Consider the following 21,394-nt stretch of genomic DNA (forward strand, 5'->3'; position numbering starts at 1 on the left):
AAAGACAAAGTTTACGCGCATCTGGAGGTCTCGCGGCGCGAATGAGCCGTTTAGCACAGCGCGGTAGACTCGAATTTGCCTCGTTCGCGCATCTAGTTACAGGAGATTCTGAAATATGAAAAGCAGCCACCATTGCAAGCTGACAGCGATCGGCTTTTGTGGTGTAAAATTGGCAGTAATACCCCCACCTCCCTGGGACATCAGTGTGGTCTGAGCGCGTCTTCTCAACAGCTAGACATACAGTGAATAAAAAACGCTCTGCCCTGAACCCCGAAAATGTTGATCGACTTGTTTTCCTGTCCAATAGATTTGTAATGGCCTTAGTCTTTTTGCGCATTTCATGCCTGTCTAGTGCCGCCTAGCCTAAGTGTCAGTTACGTTCGATAAAAAACACACACGGCCTGTTCTCAAGTCCATTTAAAGTTAAATTTTTTTTAACAGTTGTTTGAAATGGATTGAATCATTATTTAAAATAATCTTGGAGCTTTTTAAATTACCTAAATCATAAATTCAGCCGGGTTGAAGCCTGCAATGATGTTTTTCTTTTGTTATGGCAGCAGTCCCCTCTGCATAGTGTGTGTGCACTTTGGATGGGTTAAATGCAGAGCATGAATTCTAAGTATGGATCACCATACAGTACTTACTCAAACTTCACTAAAATCACTAAATTTAAATCATTGAAGACTTAAATTGGTCTAAGTTTCCTGTACGTTTCATGTGATGAGCTTCAAGCACAGTTGTTGCCTATGAAGAGTGTTCCAAATGGAGTTAAGATGGCATCTATGTAAGCTGTAGATAACAAGACAGCTCACTAGGCTGTGGACCAGACCATTGTGTTTGTAATACTAACCCAAGTCTATAAGGATGGCATGCTGTTGGGATGTGAGCTGCTTCAGAAGCTCTTTGTAAGGAGTGTCATTGTTAGGAGGTTTGGTGCAGGGCACCTCCTTCCTCAACAAATACTGCTCTGATAGAAACTTCCAAATCTCTCCTCGATGCTGACGGGGAACACCTGAGAGAGAGAGAAAAGCAGAAAGAGAGCGTTTTATTGATGGATCTTTTGAATGTTTACATGCCTTAAGCACAAACACCTCAGTTTTTGAGTGCTTTCTCACTAGTGTGTAATCTCATCTGACATGTAGATGGATGTCCATAAAATCACTTCAAGAAGACAAAGTCAACATTGGCAACGACTGACGTAAAAAGGTAACACGCATCCCTGCAGACACCTCTCCATTCATACATATCCAAAATGACACACACATACATCACAAACCCAAAACCAACTACAGGTGCAAAAAAAAAGGTTATTTGTGTCATTTCTGTGGCACTAGCGGCACCAAACAGAATTGCAAACACTCAGCATTTTGTCTACACTGCAGTTTATGATAGATAAACCAGAAAAGCAAAGAATTACACCGGATTCATTGTGATGAAATGATCTCTGCGTAACATCTGTACAAGTACATGAATGTCTTGTGTAGATGCCACAGTTGCACTGAACTTGAACAGGTGCTTGTGTGCGTAGGTGTGTGCAATCTCACCAAACATTCTGCAGAACTACCTCTATAAAAACCTGACTATCAAAAGAGACAGCTCTTCTATATGAATATACATTAACACATTCTCCAAATAAACATCAAGCATGGAGATCCAAAAAAATCTAATTCAAGGCTTTAAAATAACAAATGCTCAAATTAACTCAAAACACTTAATGAATAGGCTGCTAAGAAAAACTTCATTCTTTAACAACTCACTGTTACATCAGCTTCAACATTTATATGTATCTACATGTGTGTGTGGGGGGGGGTGGGTTACCTTGTCCCACAGCTTTGTGGATCTCCTCTGTGTCAAATCTGACCTTTGACCTCCCAGTGGTGCTGAGCATTCTCTCCCAGACTAGTGTGACATCTTTCAGACACGGAGTGATCTCTTCATAGTCCAGCTTCAGTCGTCTGCACTGCAGATCACTCTCTGATGCTGTACACACATTGAATGAAAATGTAAGAAATTACGATTAATGTGCAGAATAAAGATAATCAGTTGAGTTGGAAGAACATTTACAACATTACACCAAGGTGTATTCAACTGAATTACTTACTGTCTGTTGACACAGAACGTGTTTAACTTTCCACTGCGCTAATTTTCCATTGTTTTCCAATGTAAACACAATCTAAACGGACGTGTTTGACCACTGCACTCACGTCTGATGTCTTTTGCATGAAACGGCGTTCAACTTTGAAAAAAACCTGTCTAGAGATCTCAAAATTTTTCCCATTCCACTGGCCGCATCTGACATTTTTCTAAGCAAAAAAGGTGTCAATGGCACCTTACTTAACTTTTTCAGTAACAACTTTTTTAACATTTATTTATTCTGATGTGACAAGAATCTTAAGTTACATAGCCCAACACTAACGAGAAAATAAAACTGAAACATTTAAATTTTAGTGTTCCTGTTGCTCAATTGGTAGAGCACTGCGCTATCAAGCCAAGGTTGTGGGTTCGATTCCCCGGGAACACATGATATGATATGATAAGTAAAAATTGATAGCCTGAATGCACTATAAGTAGCTTTGGATGAAAGCGTCTGCTAAATGCATACATTTAATTTTAATTTTAATTTAAGACCAATATTTAAGAATACTAATATGCAGCAATATTCCTTTTTGTTGCCATTTTTAAATAATTTATAATACATATATTATGTTTATTGCCATAGTCTGAAGATAAGGCTGTTTATTCCTCTGCCAAAAAGAAGTAAAATCATAATTAAAAACAAATGTACATATTGGTTATCGGATACAAACTTACTTAGTACCGTTAAAAAGTTTGGGGTTGGTAAGATTTTTTTACTTTTTTAAAAGAAGTCTCTAATGCTCACTAAGGCTGCATTTAATTGTGAAAAAATACAGTAAAAATTATATTGTAACATTAATATCGTGAAATATTATTACTTTCTAATTTCAATTTTGTGTGTGTGTGTGATTGCAATTTTCCACAGATCCTTTAAAAATCATTCTAATACGCTGATTTGGTGCTCAAAAAACATTACATATTATAAATGATGAAACACTTCTGCTGTTCAATATTTGAACAGATTTTTTTTCAGAATTCTTTGATTAATAGAACAAAATAACTAAAATAGAAATCTTGTAACATTTACTGACACTACAATGCATAATTTAATGTCTCCTTGCAGAATATAAGTATTCATTTCTTTAGAAAAATGTAATAAAATGACTAACCCCAAACCTATTAGCTGTAGTATACATATAGAATATTTAAAATCTGTTTTATAAACATGGGATACAAAAACTGAATTGGAAAAAAGCTGATTGTGTGAAAGAGTATTCTTACTGTTGTATGTATGATAATTTGCTTTATTTTCATTTGCTGGTATATCATGAAAAATAAAAAATAAACGTTGTGGACTTTTGATTAATTCTGTATTAATGAAATTCTAACTATTTTTTCTATTTGAAGTTCAACAATGTAATTGAATTTTTTCTTTCTTTTAAATGGAAGAGTTAAACAAGTGGAGAGTAAAGGAGAGGCAGACAACACATGCCCAACATGCAGAAGAATGTCTTCATTTTACAGTCGTCACAACTGTATTAAGATTAGTAAGACCACTGGCACCAGTGAGAATTCTTATTTAGACACACAAACACAGGAAGAGATGCAAGAAAGGAAATTTCAGGAACAAGAGAACAATACCCTCTCCACCCATCTTACCCATGAGACCCAAATAAATGTATATATATATTTTTTAAAGAAAGTGGGGGGGAAGGGCAGAATTAGAAGTCTCCAAAGCATCAAACATCAGAAGTTACGTGATTAAGAGAGAAAGTGGTAATATAAACACAGGCTAGATGTAGGGCAGACAGTCTTCCCGGTAAATATCTTCTGACCCACTTCTTTATGCCAACACCCAATTCAATAGGTCTGGCTGCTTTCTTTTCAAGTTTCTGTTCTTTCTTTTCAGGTTATGAGAAGCATGACTGGGCATGGCAGGGCAGGACGTGACACTGCCAATCACGAGCACATCCAAATCAGACCGCATCTGTGCGAGCAAAGCTCTTCACCTGTCATGATCATCTCATAACCTCCAGCAGGGACTTCCAGGTAAGGCAGCACATGGGTGTGCCAGATTGGGCAGAAATGTGTGTGCATGCTACTGTTTATGGAAGGTGCTTTTGTGTATGCCAGTTGAACGTATGCCAGACAAATCACCCATCTGCCGGCAGGATATGAACTAAAAACAGATCTGAATTCACATGAACCAAAGAAGAAAAAAAGCCTTAATGCTGAATACCATTCACTGAAGAAATCTTAAGGGCAAGAACAAACTAAGCTTTATTACAACATAATACCTAGTAATCTGGATGTTGCGATTAAATTAGAATTATACTAACATTCACCAAAGGAATAACAAACTTAAATAAGCCAACATAATTTATGGCCAATTTTGACTAGAGCCAACTACAAATCCAAAACCAGTCGCATAATTGAATTCATTTTTGTTAATTGAATTTGTAAAGGTATCCTACGGTCAGTTTGTATGCAGAATTCACAATGTTCACGGTGATGATATTTATTGTGTGATTGTTTTTTATTCACCTTGTAGTTTCTGATTCTCTCTCTCCATCCGCAACAGGAGAATTTGTTGAAGAATTGCCTTCCTCCATAACGCCCTTAGCTCCGCCCCACTCTTCTTTTTCCTCTCCTCTGGCACCGCCTCCAGCATGCTGTCCCCACCCCCCACTCCGCCTCCTAGCGCCATTCTGTTGCCAACCTCTAAGGTGGATTCTGGAAAACAGAATAGTTTACGTCACAATAAAATTTTATTAATATGAACTATCAACATTTGCCTACATAAACTACCAACAATGTCACCCAATATCATCCACAGTAAACAACATCTACATCACATCTACATCAACTATTAACATCATCATGTTTATGTTAGTCATTAGACCATAAGTTTTGTGATTCTGAATTGTGGTAAGTCAGTAATATGTAATTTTACTGCAAAATAAATGCTAAATATATGGGTTTGACATGAAAAACTATGAATCTATTTATTGCCATTTAATTCACAAAAAAAAAAAAAAGTTTAACAGCATTTTTCTTTTACAAACTTGTCCCTATTGAGTAAAAATTGTTGCAATGTATTAAATAAACATTAATAAAATAAAGAGAAACAGAAATGACAAACAAAAATAAATAATATGAGAAAAGATTACAAATAAAGCTAACTTTATCAAGTTTTTTAGTGAGTTGAGTAATAGAAAAAAGAATATCAACAAGTAAAGTAAAAGGTAAAATAATACAACTTAAATGTAACTTATTAATTTTTATGGCTGTTTACAATAATTGAAGACAAACACAACAGTGCTTTATGTCTCGCCATGACAAACAAGTGTATCTGAATGTTCACACAAACATCAAATAGATTAGCTACCAATCCGATATCAATAACCATCTCATCTTTATATCAACTACCAACATCACCATTACTTATCACTGGTAGAAAATATCATTCATGTAAGCTTAAAATTCTTCAGATAAAAGTTAATAAGCTTACACTAAATAAACGCTTTAATTCATATGACTGAAACCGCTGAAAACATGTACAGTTAACATGCTATCATAGTAAATGATGAAACGAAAACAACCTAAAATAAAAAGTCTCTGATTTCCACACACTTTAATAAACGAATTGCATAATGGCATGTGTTCTCCAAGTTTTCTCTCATGTTTGCAAAAATTAACACATAAAAAAAAAAGAAAAGAAAAAAAAAAGAAAAAAAAGAGCACACCACAAAACACACAGAAATACAAACACATGCATAACACTCAAATACAAGAGTCCATGTGTACAGGCAGAGGTGTTAAAAATAAAGCGAACACCACCCAAACTATAGGGTGGATCCGAGACCTCAAAATTCCCTTTGTTTACAAAGTGAGAAATTGTGCATAAAGAAAAATAAAATGTACTGTTATATATAGTATAAACACAGAGTGAGATCACCTAAAATACTGTGCTGCATAATCACATGGAAAAGAAAAATCAAATCAGAGTGTTGAAATAAAGCAGCATTCACCCACACACTATACTGTACATCTTTCTTTCATCTCACTCCTGTAACACACAAAACCTGATCTTGTCTAAACCCACTTTAGCACTTTAGCCAATTTCCTCCCCACAGACAAAAAAAAAGAAAGATAAAAACATCATAAACTGACTGGACTTTTATGTTAATGTTCTCATTTGCACAGCTCAGCTCATTAGCATAAAAATAAGTGCTGCAGAAATGTTTATTACCAACTCTCTCTGAAAATATTGCTGCTCTCAGTGTAAACAATTTTTAAGGCTTACAGTAAGGGTTATAGGATTTTTAAACCTATAATTGTCAAAAGGGAGTTTGTTTTCCCAATTTCTCATTCCAGTGGTGACAACATACCTCAGATTCACTTTATTATTGTGACAGTTCATATGTCCAAATATTTGTGGCTGTATACAATACCAATACACAGCAAATGTTTGTTTTCTTGGACAAGAAACCTACCATAAAAAAAAAAATGTGTGTGAATAGAAAGTTTATGGAGACTCTTTTTATGGAGAAACTTTTTTCATTCTGGGGACCACCATGTTGAGAACATATGACCAGACAAACACTGCTTAACCGAGACAAATAACTATGAAAAGAGCATTTCCACAAAAACACCAATAACTAAAAAAAAAAATGTTTTTTTAAATAGTGTCACTAGTAGATTCATTTAGCCAGTTATATATTATATATAAAATAGGGCTGGCTCGATACCACTTTTTCAGAACCGATACCAATCCGATAGCAAAAAATCTGAGCATCTGCCAATACCAGATATCTGGTAGAAATTGACACAATTTAGAAAAAGCACGAAACTCCATCAAGATAAATTCCTTTTTCTGAAAAGCCATTTATCTTTATTTACAGATCAAGTATAATATTAGGAACATTTAATCATTTTGGAGAGTTTTATCGTTTTGACTGTCATAACCGAATGCGAGCCACAATTTAAATACTGAATGGAAGACAGACAGACGCAGCGAAGAGTTTATTAACTTGACTTGAATATTCATCTGTACCACACACTAAACTATGGAACAGCTTGAAATATAGTGCATTTATATATGTAGTACATATATAGTGCTTTATAATGTTTATGTGGCTTTCGTGAGGCTTAATAATAATTAGGGATGCACCGAATATTCGGCCACCAAAAATTTTCGGCCGATAGACTTTTATCACCGAAACAACACGGCCGAAATGTTGTGATGACGCAAACAGAAACCGCGACCTGCACGTGCACCTGCATAGCGCAGACCACGAGCTACACGCGACATTCACTTCACACCAGTGAGTACATTCTCTTTCTTCTTCTTCCTTTATTCGCAGCACTAAAACGTCTCCTAACAAAGAGATTGTAACGGACCACAAAGTAAAAACGAAGAAAAGTACAGTCTTATAGGGTCTGTTAGCACACGTCTCACTGAGATCTTTTCGGATCCTCTGCACTTCATCGCGAATGTGCTTGATCCGCGTTATAAAGAAAATTACTTGTATGCGGAAATAAGGCAGCGCGCACGAGAAATGATCCAGGCTGCGCTGGATGCGGAGAAGCGCCATGCGCAGGAGACAGATCAGAGCGCAGAAAAAAAGACTCGTCTCTGCACCAGATGAGTGGCATGAACAAAATGCACTTTGTTTTTAGGAGAGAACTGTTCATTTTAAAACCTTTCTGCAGGCCAGTAGGCCTGTATATTATTATTTAATATACACATGAGTGGGATACATTTTTAGTTTGAATTTTATTTTATACTGTGCATTGTTGCAATGTGCTTAATAAATATTTGCATAATTTGTAATTATGTATTTTTATGTTTTTTTTTATAAGTTATGTAATTGTAATTATCTTTGAAACTTTAATATTAATTTATGCAATTGCAATGTCTTAATTTTAGTAAAGTTAGTACACGGTCATAGCAATAAATGCTAAACTAATAATTGGCATAATTTCTTTCGGCCTTGGTTTTCTCTTTTTCGGTTTTGGCCAAGAATTTTCATTTCGGTGCATCCCTAATAATAATAACACAACATAGTATACGCACTATATCGGATTTGGATTCTTCTCATCTGACCGATACCCTGATCCGACTGAAAATGCCGGTATCGGACAGAGCAATACCAATAATGAATATCGGATCAGCGCACCCATAATTTAAAATGTATTTTATTATTTAAAGGGCTCACTGTCATAAATGTATTACAAATTGTTATATTTATTTTTTACTGAAAAAAATAAATAATTTAAATGAATAAATATGAAAGAATAATAAATATAAAGGAAAAATGGCAGGAAGGCATTTACTATCAATATTTATGATTCCTGTGTACATCGTTATATACAAGTCAAGTACAACTTCTCAAGACATTGAGAGAACTGAAGTGCCTTTATACACACACACACACACACACACACACTTGGTCTTGGTCAGACAATGTTTCCGCCTAACATAATTTAAGGCTTTCAACAGAAGGCCCATACAACTTCTCTCAAAACAGCAATTTCAGGAATCAGGAATCACGCACACACACACACACACCTGACCCAGTTCCAGTGGGGTGGAGCCGCACATGTGTTTGGGTGTATGTGTGGAGATTGCTACAGCGGACACACTGACGCACTCGGACACTTGGGCGCCGGTCACTCCCTCTGCAAACGCACACACACACGCGTGTGCACATGCACACACGCACACTGGCCACTCCCTCTGTAAATAAGTGGTGTTTTTGCCCAGACCAAGACCTTGCAAGTGTGCAAACACACACATATAAGTAGGTCAATAAGGCCGGTGCTTTCCTGTAGATATCTGTTAACATGACCTCCTGCAAAACACCACACCCAACACACACACATGCCTACATTACCTCATTAACACAAACATTACTTCATTCAGCGCAGACACACACTTGTCAAGACACACCCAAATATACTGGAGAAACACACACCCAACAAGAGCGCTCTTGGCATGCATTCTGCTTTAAGGAAGTGTACTCATATTACTGCACAGAAATCAACATACATTTTCCCGTAAACAAAAAAAAAAGTCAGTTCTCCAGAATCAGATACTGGACAACTTTTTATTGAGCATACAAACACAGTCTAACACAAATATGTGTTTGTTTTAGCTTTAAAGAAAAAAAAGTATTTGATACTTCATATGTCACAATTACAATTTTATTTAATAGCAACTTATATGTGACTTCATATTTTATTTTAAACACCTTTTCAGAAATTTCTTTTTTTTTAACCTATTAAGTTAAACAAAAGTGTGAATAATTAATCTTCATTCTCTTATTCTCACTCACACACACACACACACACACACACACACACACACACCTAAGGGGAGTTTTGACATCCAGATCAACATTTACTGTGAGGTGTTGCCAAGTCTAACGAGCTACCAACTTCTACAGACCTGATTTATTGTTTTGGCAGCTCAAGAAAGACATCCATAAAACAGGTCAAGAAAAGAAGAAAAGCAAGCACTGACAGAATCATGTCTGGGTGCGAGGGGGAAACGAGGAAGGTGATAATCACTGTAATGCTTTTTTTTCCCGCTAAAAGAAACATCAAGACCAGATGGGTTGTCAGTTGTCAAACTCACTTAAATTAATTTTTTACCATGTCATTAAGAGCAAGAGCGCTATCTAGTGGTCATCAACAGTTCCTGCAGCATGTAGAGGCACTACACTGTAAAGTGTAGTTGATATAGGTGATGTTTTGCATCAATGTACTCCCATTACTTATTCAACTAGGGTGTTACCTTTGGCATCTGAGCCCTTCTGTGGTGTGGCAACTCTTAAGAAGATCTGTTGTCTCCAGGAGTGTCGCCGGCTACGTAATGGACTGTCATCCCCAACAACACACACTGCTCCAGGACTGGATAGGGCCGCCACATCACTAAACACACATAGAAATACATAAGCTAAGGCATCCGTTCACAAATATATACACATACAGTCACAGACCTCCGTTTGAATAGACAAAACATATTACATTTCTATTAGCATATTCAATTTGAAAGCTCATAAAACAAGACCAAAAAAATATATAATTTCAAAACAATACTAGACCAACTCATTACTAGTAATTTTGAGCATTTGGGGGATTTTTTTGTCATTTCCATTTACTCAAGTAAACTATCTATCTACTGTATCTAACTTTTCAAAATGTGACATTGTGTTCATAATATGAAATAGCATTGTAATAATGGTGTTTTTAAATCAGAAATGATATTCCCAGTACCAAGACTCGATTTTATCCACCAGGAATTTACTGAATTGGAGTGTTACATGCCAGAATAATTACAAATTATTAAATTATTATATTATTATTTTATGTATTTGTACTTTTTTAAACGTACTTTACCCTTGCGACTATCAAGCACTAACTTAATCATTAAAACCACTAATAATTTAATCACTGTTAAATTTAATGTTCAGGACATACCATAATGTATTATTAGTGTACACTGTAATGCTTTGATGCATTTATTTTATTTTTAAAATATGATACTGCATTTAATTCACAAACACTAGGCTATCCATCTTTAATGGTTTCAAAATAAGCATTATGTCTATGCTTGTCTTCTGAAAAGAAAAATGCATTACCAAAAACTCTGTGGAACAAGTACTCAATTAGTTGATTTTCGGTGCACATCCTAACTGATTACAAGAATATTTATCTTTGTCTATTAAGTCCTTATCCACATGAGCCTCTGTGGAAGGGGAAGAAAAAGAACAGACATGGAAGACAGAAAAATGGAAAGATGGATTGGCAGAATGCGAAGAAGAAACAGAGTACCTCTTCCTCTGAGAGTCACTGGAATCATCACTCTCCACTACAGGGGCCAGAAATTTGAGGAAATTTGGAACAGAGGAGGAGGAGTGTAATCTTGCTCTAAAGCCACTCAGCCCTGATGGACTGAGAGATAGAGCATGAGAAAAAGAGAGAAAGAGAGAGGCCACAGAGTAAAAGAGTGAGACAGGGAGTCACTGTAACATACAATGGACTGAAACAGCACAAAAGTGAAATCTATCCTGTTCTTGTTGAATTAAAACTGAGAACACATTCGGGTGAATTGCACCAAACAGCCATGTGAAATTTAATGTGTGGTATTTTGGGGTGAGTTTTGTTCATGTAGTAACTGAATCATTGAAATAAAATGAAATATAAATATTAGATAAAAAGCTTAATTGTAATTGAAAACTATAAATGTTATCTTGGCAACTAACTGAAATTAGTTAACTAAAAAACTAAAAGTAAAACTAAAATGAAAATGAAAGATAAATAGAAAAAAAAAAAAAGTAAAAGTCAAACCTAAAATTCAAATTATAGTCAAAAATGAAAGTCAAATTAAAATGAAAACTGCAATTAAAAAAATAAAAGCTAATTTAAAATAAATATAAACAATACAACAGAACATAAATAACACAAACAACAACATTATAATAGCTTTTGGAAGAAAAAGTATATCCCCAGTACTGCAACTTGATTTTCGGCACCAAACAATTATATGATAATGAAAAGCGGCAGTTACACAACAGGATTATATATATTATTAAATTGTGTGGGTAAGCATAATATAGCAATTAATTTATTTGTACTTAATACCAAGGCTTCATACTCAGTATCCATACAAAACACAGACCTCTATATACATTTAATCAATAATATATATTTTTCAGAACTATTTTAAGTTGTAAAAGTGAGCAGTGTATATTACAATTTAACTCATGGCTTCAGCAGACATGTGTTATAATTAGGGCTTTTAATTTAACGTCCTAATTAGATTAATTAATTATGGAGAAAAGTGATAAATTTAAATTATCAATGCATTTAATGCACTTGCCCCGCCTCAGACCTGTGGATCATCTGCCATTTCATACAGTCCTAGAGAATATCCCTAAAATTCAAGATATGGGGCAAAAGGCCCCGTTTGAAATTTTGTCTCATATTTACATCACATAGTTAAGAAATATCACACGAGCTGTAGGCTAAGTGCAATATCACACAAGTGCAAATGTGATACTCATCTTATACAACAGTTCATTAAGAAGTTAATATTGTGTTATTTAAGATAACATTTGTCTGTTTTGCTCAATTTTGCCAACCAAAATACAAAGACAAATCAGAACTGTTCATCTCCGAGCAAACCACAGCGGCATTTCATTTCTAAGTATTGAACGAATTGGGTGAACCATTTGGCGCGTTGAACCATTGGCCATAGTTGTGTTGGTGCTGCACAGACCGATCAGTGTATGACATCAAAGTACCGTGAGAGCAGGGCTGAAACGATTCCTCGAATAACTCGAGTAACTCGATTACAAAAAATGATCAAGGCAAATTCCTATGCCTCGAAGCCTCTTTTAATTTATTTTAAATCTCACGTCAGGTTCTTTCGCAATAATTTTTTTAATGTGACAACGCGTTTATGTCACCCACAAAGCGGAAGGAGACACAAGGAGTGTTTTGATTTGAGGGCGCAGGTAAACGTAAAGAGAACGTTGTGGCGTGTGTCCATTGCAAGATAGAGCTGGCGTACCACAACTAGGGCCCTATGATTTCCACGATGCAGAAAACGCGAAGGGAATCGCGAAATCCAGTCATAAAAACTGAATTTACAGTTTAAAGCGGAATGGCACAGAATTGTATGTTTTATTATACTTAAATCTTATGTGCCCTCCAGAAGTTTGCGCTCTGCAAGTGAACGACGCCTTGTGGTGCCATCCCAACGAAGTTCAAAATCACTCTCAAGGACCTTTTACTGGACTGTTCCCAGCTGGTGGAATGACCTCCCAAACTCATTTTCAAGAAACATCTAAAGACTCATCTTTTTCGCAGCACTTAACCAACTAATACTAGCACTTTTCCTTCTTTTCATTTATTAAAAAAATTTAATTAAATTAAAAATTCCCTGGATATGCGTTCTGAACTAGACTAACTGAGACTTGTTATGGCACTTGTATACTGCTGTTGTTCTCTTGTTGGTCTGATTGCTTCTATTGTTCTCATTTATAAGTCGCTTTGGATAAAAGCGTCTGCTAAATTATTAAATGTAAATGTAAATTTGGCAAATTTTGAATGAATTAATCAAAAATAGGTCATTGCAATTACATCAAGATATGGACTAATATCTGTAAATATTAAGCCGGGAACAGTCTATTTAAATATGAATCCTGCATGTTCTGCGTGTCTCTGTTAATGAATGGAGCAGAAGCGCGACTTCCTTTATCTCGCACACACTGAAGCACGCGTGACGCTCCAGTGATTTCAGCGTCTGCTGTTGCACTAAATTAGGACGTGAACATGTGAACAACATCTCCAGAACTGCTCTGACAGTCACTTCATGAGCATTTGACCGTTTGAACCGTAAAACTAGCATCACATCACATACACAAAACTGTAAAGGTACGTCAACCCATCAAAATATAAAAAAAGTCAGCAGAATGTACATAGCCTACTACAAAAAAAAACAATCAAACATTATATTTTTTAAGGTTTAATCAAACAACATTTCTTCCATGTTTTATTTTTAATAGTAAATCCTCTTTGTTTACCAAAAAGTTAAGTTTGCTTAATTTTCAATAATTAAAAGATAAATTATTATTTTTTTAATTAATGTTTTATGTGTTTAATGTTTAATGTGCATCTCAGAAAATGCTTTATTTAAAACCCTAACTGAATGGCACTTAAATGCACTCAATTCATCTGTCAACTTTATTGTCATTGTTCACAGTACAAGTACAGACAGAGAAACAATGGGTACTAATTAAATGTTTCTTTTTGGTTCTTGATGATTGGCTTCAAGTCGAACAAGCCTAATGATTCAATGAACCATTCATAAAGAACCATTTACTTCACTCCTGAATGAATCAGCCATTTGAACGAATCAAACGAATTCATAAATGACTCGATGACTTAATCATTAAGACATTTGCCACCACGTACTGGCAGGTTTAGTTTATTATTTAGAGTATCATATCATTAAATAAATAATTGTATATTTTCACAGTAAAAATAACGAGTTATAGTTCACCCAACTAAAAATGACAATTCTTTCATCATTTACTCACATGGTCCAAAAGAGCATATGTAATCAATTTTATTTATTTATAGGCTGACCTTGAGTTGGCTTGATGCAATTTATGCAAACAAGAAAACAGAGTATTTTAATTGAAAGGCCTGATTGCTATTGATGGAGGCAGCAGTACTGATGTAGAAGAGAGGTCTAACTAGACCACAACCTAGTCATCTCCTATGTCCTCAACAACCTAGCTGTCAAAACCAGTCTCCAAGTTCAATTTGTTTTTAGTAAAATCTCCCCGATGTTTTTTCACAAACTTGTACACAAAAAGCACAGAAAACTTCAGAAAAAAAACGACAGAAAAAAATAATAATTTGCTGGGGGAAAGGAGTACCCTGTCAGTAGTACAGAGAAAGACACATACACACACCTCACCTCCGCTTGAGGGGCCGGGAGGAATGATCAAGAGCAAATATACGAGGCCTCAATGGCCGCTGACACACAGGAGAGGAAGGGGCCGGAGGGGAGGAAGGACTGATGAAAATACAGAAAGGATAGAAAAAAATAAAGGCGGGCACAAAGGAATACGAAAGCAGAGATGCACAGAATGAAAAAGAGAAGCACACAGTGAACTGAATTCACACTGCAGGTTAAAAAAATGTGATGCAAGAACAGGAAAGAGAAATCCACACACCCTTCTATAAAAGCACCTCCCACAGTGATTGACTAACAGGCATCAGTGAAATTTGACATGTAAACAGATTATGAAATATTTGAAATATTTGAAAATGCTAATATTCAAATGTAATTCTATTTGAATTAAGTGAATAGGGTGCACAACTAAAAACACATCTCCAATTTGAATTTGTAGTTGGTGGTTTGGATTTTGTCCACATTTTGTTTCCACAGACACAAACTATTAGAGCTGAAGATCTTTGCCCGAACCCGATGGGACCCGTCGGGACCCGACGGGTTCGGGCTTAATTTCTATCATCTTACGCGGGCTCGGGCCGGGCTCGGGCTTGCGCTCCGGTTTGCGAGGTAAACGAGCGGTCATGTGATGTGTTTCGATTAGCGCGAGAAAGATGCGAAAATGAATGCTGAGCAGGTGTAACGGAGACTTGCCTCTGGTGATTACGTTTTGGTTGCACCAGCAACTAAAGCAAACTCTGAGGTGTGGAAAAGTTTTGACCATGCTTATAATGAGAATAATGAGTGAATAATGACGCACCATCAGTGAGCGTAGGAACACGCTGAAGCCATCTACAGTGGATTCAGTCATTTTCCTCCACAAAAAGGTTTTTCAAATGATAACTAAATATTCATTGAGTCTTAAATGCATAATGTTGACAGAGTATTTACGCTAATGTTGGCATTATTCTTTTATTAAATAAAGCAAATCCGGCGGAGCCTTTATCTTAATTTCGTTATTGCCAAATACCCATCTTAATTTAAAATTTATCTTAATTAAATTTTTTTTAAATGACTCGTTTTTATTGGTGCGTTGGTCTATTTATAGGTTAAATGAGCCTATGTCTAGAAAGCTGAGATGTTACGATGTCACAGAGGACTTATTTTATTTCTTTATTCCGACTTCCAAGTGGTCTAGTCTACATTAGTTATGAGTAAATTATGTTAAAACATGAATAAATTGCTCATTGTTGACAAAAGGCAAAAGAGCTGTGTGCGTGCGCACATTTGAATAATGTCGGGCTGTAAACGGGTTCGGGCTTTAAAAAAGCTGTCAATCAAAATGTACTTGTCGGGCTCCGGCCGAAACCTGTCGGGCTCGGGTCCTGTCGGGCCTAACTTTTAAGGTCCGATTACAGCTCTACAAACTATGTACAGTGATTAAAAGAAGCACCTAGCATACACACACACACACACACACTGTCTCACTTGCTCTGATGTGGGGAATCTGTGCTGACAGAGTAGTGTCGGACCAGTTTGGGCTTGGTGGCGGCAGTAGGTTGTTGTGGGGGAAGACTAGGCTCTGAGGACGACAGCATGGGCGAGTGACTAATTGTGCTAGCACGTCTCCTGAAGGCCAGAGGTGGGCTCTCAGGACCCTCTGGACATGCCACTGAGCCTTCAAAACACTTCAGATCCCCTGTGGAATTGTGGGAGCGGAGTGGAGTGGAGGGAAGAAAAGAGCAGAGGGGCTCCTCCAATGATGTTTCCTTTAAAATCAAAATAGAACATGTCAATGACCATGCCAAAACACAAGCTTGTCAAGATGCTATTTTAAAAGAAATACGGTTCATTTGAGAGCTTTTAGTCATATTTCTGTTGAGACCATAATAACATAAAAGCATTAAGCTACTGAAGGATACCCTGACTAGTTATGGACTAAGTACATGGGAAAGGGAAAAGGAGTATCTTGCAATCTCTTCAATCCATATGATACTGTACATGATTTCAAGTCATTAATAAATTCTTACAAAAGGGGTAAAAGCTTGTTAGTAGATTTGCTCCTTATTTATTCCTTCTCTTTATAGCTTGTACTTATTTGAACAATGTCTAAAACTTGGTATTACAAGCACATCCTGTGTCTGTTTGCCTATGTGATAAGAATCGCTTGCTGTATCCCCAGACTGTAAATCGCTTTGGATAAAAGCGTCTGCAAAAATGACTAAATGTAAATAAGTTGAGATCTACAGGAAATATTTCAACTGCTACTATGTCAAAGGAATACTGCTGTAAAGAAGCACCTTATTTGTTTAAAGTGTTTGCAACCCAAATGTTATTGCACTCTTGTTCATATAGCAATTTTTAAATGAAAAAGTTGACAATCCACTCATTTTGAATTCATTACTGAATTTTGTGTATAGCATCGCGATTAATCGCACTTAAAACATTTTTAGAGTTTCCCAGCACTAAAATATCTTGATGATGTAAGTTCTACAGACCTGATTTGTGCTGTTCAGTGTGCTGGAGCTGGACGAGTTGCTCTCTCCTTCACTGTTCTCCCTCTGGGATTTGGACTTACTGCTGCCCTATTATATAAAGACATCCATTTGTCCATTAGTTACATGTATCTTGCTACAAGTCCTATTGTCTTCTCATGTTCAAAATGTGTAAAATGTTTGCATACCTTCCAGATCCCCTCCAGTGATTCAGTGAGGGATCTTTTTGCTCTAGTCTTGAGATCCTCCAGACGCACTCGACTGGAACTGACGGTGCCTTCTGCATTCACAGCAACCTCCTGAGAAGTCGAACACATGCACACATACAGAATTGTGTATGGACAGACATCCATATCCCATACCGCGAGATCTCAGTTGTACTTTTAGTGAGGTGTAATATTTACTTTTCACTTTTACTTTTAAAACAGACTGACATAATGGGAGTCCATAAGGAGCTTGATGACATTAAAAGGAGGTGTACCTTTTTTGTTTGTCCACTGTGTGTGTGAGTGTGTGTCTTTTGTCTCTCCTCATACAGTCGTCTTAGACATGACACAATAAACTCGTTCTCTTCCTGATCTGACTTCGGCCTGGCTTTCTGTTCAAACACACAAACAATAGTTTAATTTCTGCAACATTTCCACAAGGTGGCATCATTGATCTTACAGAGCACACATTGTCAGAAGGAAATCCACCCAGCAGAGAGCAGAAGGAATTTACCTTGCATTTTTAAAAATCATATTATTATATTTTCACAAAAACAACAATTTAAGCTAGTCTGAGGACCAAAACTACTAAATATTATCTATAAAAGTTATGTGAAAGAACGGGGTCATATTCTAAAATCAATATATTTAAATCAAGAGGTATATTTAAATTAATATTACAGAGACTGAAATTAAATCTAAACATTTGCCACAAAGTCAAAAATCTAGACCCATAATGCTCAGAGGATATCAGTCCATTAATCATCAGGAGGTTTAGTCGTTCAGGTTTGACTGTAGTTTCAGGATGCTAGACGAGTGGACTAACTGGTTTCTTTTACACCAGTCACACCCTCTGAACAGAACACACATTCCTTGAATGCCGCACTTAAGGATTTGACACACACTGCTTATCCTAAGAACAGTGGAGCTAAAGCGTATTTGTGTAGTGTGTTATAGCGGTTTTAAGCTTGGGATAACTGAACTCACCATGGTGCTCTCAAACACAGCTGCCTGCTCCTGATTATCCAGACCTGCCAAATGCTTCTGCAGTTCCAGCTTAGCTTTGGATGGATGAAGACCTGCACATAACCACAGACATTCACAAAGAATAAAACACAAGTATGCACTACTACAGAATCCCATAGAATTCTGAAATAAATAAATCTATCATTCAACTTTATTAGTTGGATAGTGGGAAGTCGGGGTCGTGGCCTAGTGGTTAGATTTTGACTCCTACCAATAAGGTTGTGGGTTCGAGTCTCGGGCTGACAATACCATGAGAGAGGTGCCCTTGAGCAAGGCACTGAACACCCAACTGCTCCCCGGGCACCAGAGCATAAATGGCTGCCCACTGCTCCGGGTGTGTGTTCACTGCTGTGTGTGTGCACTTTGGATGGGTTAAATACAGAGCACAAATTCTGAGTATGGGTCACCATACTTGGCTGTATGTGACTTCACTTTTCACTTATAAAAAAAAAAAAAATGATGTCATTATTATGGTGTGTTTAAGGGACCATTCACATAAAATTTAACTTAATCACATTTTATTTCAATTCTGTATGAATTCAATTCTTCTATGCAACACAAAAGCAGATATTATGAAAATTCGGTAACCCTTGAGTATAGGGACCATTTCTAACTATTAACTTTGTTAATTAGCATGCCTATTATTAACATATTGGCTGTTTATCTAGTGCTTATGAGGCATATATTCTGCATGACCATATCCATAATCATACCTAACCTTAACTACCTTACTATTACAATACTTACCGGTACTATTAGTAAGCAGCAAATTAGGAGTTTGAGGCAAAAGTCATAGTTAATGTTTTTTTAGTAGCAAGAACTGGACTTTAAAATTGGACTAGAAAATTCTTCTATTGCCCCTTCCATAAAATAAGAGTATAGTGACCAAGGGAGTGAAAAGAGCCAAAAAGGGTAAAAAAGCCAAACTCAATGTCAAGCTGCATCTATGGTGAGTAAGATTTCTTTTAAAATAAATCAATACTTTAATCCAGAAATGATGCATTGAATTGATCAAAAGTGAAAGTACTTTTACTTTGTGACAAAAATTTTTTTTTTTATAAATTCAAAGAATCCTGAGTTTCTACAAAATATATTATTTAGCATAGCTGTTTTAACATTAATAAAAAGAAGAAATGTTTCTAAGAATCCTAAGTTTCTACAAAATATATTATTTAGCATAGCTGTTTTAACATTAATAAAAAGAAGAAATGTTTCTAAGAATCCTAAGTTTCTACAAAATATATTATTTAGCATAGCTGTTTTAACATTAATAAAAAGAAGAAATGTTTCTTGAGCATCAGTTTACCATATTAGAATGATTTCTGAAGGATCGTTTGACATTGAAGAGTAAAAGGAAAAGCTGCTAAAAATTCAGCTTTGCATCACAGAAAAGTACATTTTAAATATCTCCTTCTAGGTTTCAAGAAAAAGTGGAAGTGATGACAAATTTGTACTTTTTGGATGAACTATTTCTTAGCAGTGTAGCAGAAAATCTGGAAATAAAAGTATGCACTAGACGATTTGTTACTCAGAACCTCTGACAGGTGCAAAAATAAAGGAATAGAGTTAGAATGAGGAAGGGGCTGATACAGGGATAAAACATGATAGCTATGAGTGATATGACAAAAAGATGTCGTCTCACCCTCTATTCTGTCACACAGCTTGTGCAGCTGCTGTAGGGGACAACTGTCACACTGCTGACTCTGGGTCCTACTGTTCTGCTGGAGGGCGGCCACAGAGAAGGCCTGTTTCAAAGTCAACATGATCTCATCCACCTAAACATGAAAGAGCGAGATTCCCACAGAACAGATGTAAGCATCTAACTTGACAGATTGGAAAGAGTTAAGAGAACAATAACTCCATCCCACAGAAGTATACTATTTATAGCTATAAATTCATTGAAGTAAAATGTCATTATTTCAAGATAGATAGTATATGCAATATGCAACAAAATATTTTTGTACGTACAAATTGCATTGTTCTTTGTATGCTAAAACAGTAACATAAGACATAAGTATTTTCATTCTCAGTTGACTGAACAATAACATCAAATTTCTGCCTTCTCTAAAGCAACTATTCTGAATCTGTTCTTCAAACTGAAACAGTGTATTCATCTCTCCTCATCTATTTATCCATGGTTCTCACCAGAGCTTCGTTAGCACACTGGAAAACATAGCAAACAAACTGGCAGCCTCCACATTCCACCGACTCCCTGCATATGAAGCCAAAGTGATCCACATGACGAATACCCTAAAGAAAAAAAGAAAAAACAAAGAGATAAATTTATAAGGGGAAAAAACTTAAAGGGGCCAGCTAGACACAACTGAACTACTGTTCAAGACTTTTCATGATTTTGAAATTATTTTCTTATGCTCACTTAAGTTCCGTTTATTTATTACAGTTATTGTGAAATATCTTTACAATTTAAAATAACTTATTCTTATATATTTTCAAATGTAATTTATTCCTGTGATGGCATAGCAGCCATTAATTCAGTCTTCAGTCTCAGTCTGTGGTACTCAAGAAACATTTCTTATTATTATCAACGTTGAAAACAGTTGTGGATCATTTTTTTCAGAATTCTACAATTAAGTAAAAAGCTCAATAGAACAGCACTTTAAAAATATTTACAAAAAGTCTGGACAAGCACAAAGACCAAGGGCTGATTTCTTTTCAGATTTCATTCAACTATTTTAACTGAGATCTTGCTCAGTCATGCCTGATTGTTGATCAGACTTCTATTTGAGAAAAAGCCATTATGTTTAAACAAGAGAACTAATTGGCTGCCACAACAGCCTATCATCAACAGACCTGAGAACAGAAGGAAATCTCTCTGAAGCTCTTCTCTATGGCCACTTTCTTAGTGTCAGGACTCACAAGAAATATCTGAGAGCGGCCGATCTGCAACAGACAGACATGAATTCAGAAATTAATGCGGGTTTATAGGTAAAAAGGAAGGAAAGTAAAATTATCCTTGCAGTGTAAATATCATGTCAGCATATCAAATTAATGTTTGTGTGTGTTTTGGTTTTCACTAGATGCCCATGCACATATTTGCTCTATGAGACTAGATCTTTGTGTAACAATTATATTTGACCCGCCTCCAGTTTTCCTTG

At 36.1% G+C, this 21,394-nt stretch overlaps 1 protein-coding gene across 7 annotated transcripts in view; it reads right to left on the reverse strand.

Moving 5' to 3' along the window:
* LOC127948816 (TBC1 domain family member 1) overlaps positions 1-21,394 on the reverse strand; it is a 54,567-nt gene that overhangs the window by 12,797 nt on the left and 20,376 nt on the right. For 3 of the 7 annotated variants that reach the window (XM_052545571.1, XM_052545574.1, XM_052545575.1), the window contains 14 exons: positions 21,090-21,179; positions 20,424-20,528; positions 19,921-20,053; positions 18,240-18,331; positions 17,528-17,644; positions 17,235-17,345; positions 17,050-17,136; positions 16,040-16,320; positions 14,576-14,674; positions 10,918-11,037; positions 9,878-10,014; positions 4,621-4,809; positions 1,819-1,980; positions 851-1,012 (listed from right to left, as the gene is read on the reverse strand). In XM_052545571.1, the coding sequence (XP_052401531.1) occupies positions 851-1,012; positions 1,819-1,980; positions 4,621-4,809; positions 9,878-10,014; positions 10,918-11,037; positions 14,576-14,674; positions 16,040-16,320; positions 17,050-17,136; positions 17,235-17,345; positions 17,528-17,644; positions 18,240-18,331; positions 19,921-20,053; positions 20,424-20,528; positions 21,090-21,179 (1,885 nt within the window). Of the gene's footprint in view, positions 1-850; positions 1,013-1,818; positions 1,981-4,620; positions 4,810-9,877; positions 10,015-10,917; positions 11,038-14,570; positions 14,675-16,039; positions 16,321-17,049; positions 17,137-17,234; positions 17,346-17,527; positions 17,645-18,239; positions 18,332-19,920; positions 20,054-20,423; positions 20,529-21,089; positions 21,180-21,394 lie in introns of those variants that run through there. The other 4 variants (XM_052545573.1, XM_052545576.1, XM_052545572.1 and 1 more) reach the window with 3 other exon arrangements.

The sequence above is a fragment of the Carassius gibelio genome, chromosome B1, assembly GCF_023724105.1.
Source record: "Carassius gibelio isolate Cgi1373 ecotype wild population from Czech Republic chromosome B1, carGib1.2-hapl.c, whole genome shotgun sequence".
Classification (NCBI taxonomy): domain Eukaryota; kingdom Metazoa; phylum Chordata; class Actinopteri; order Cypriniformes; family Cyprinidae; genus Carassius; species Carassius gibelio.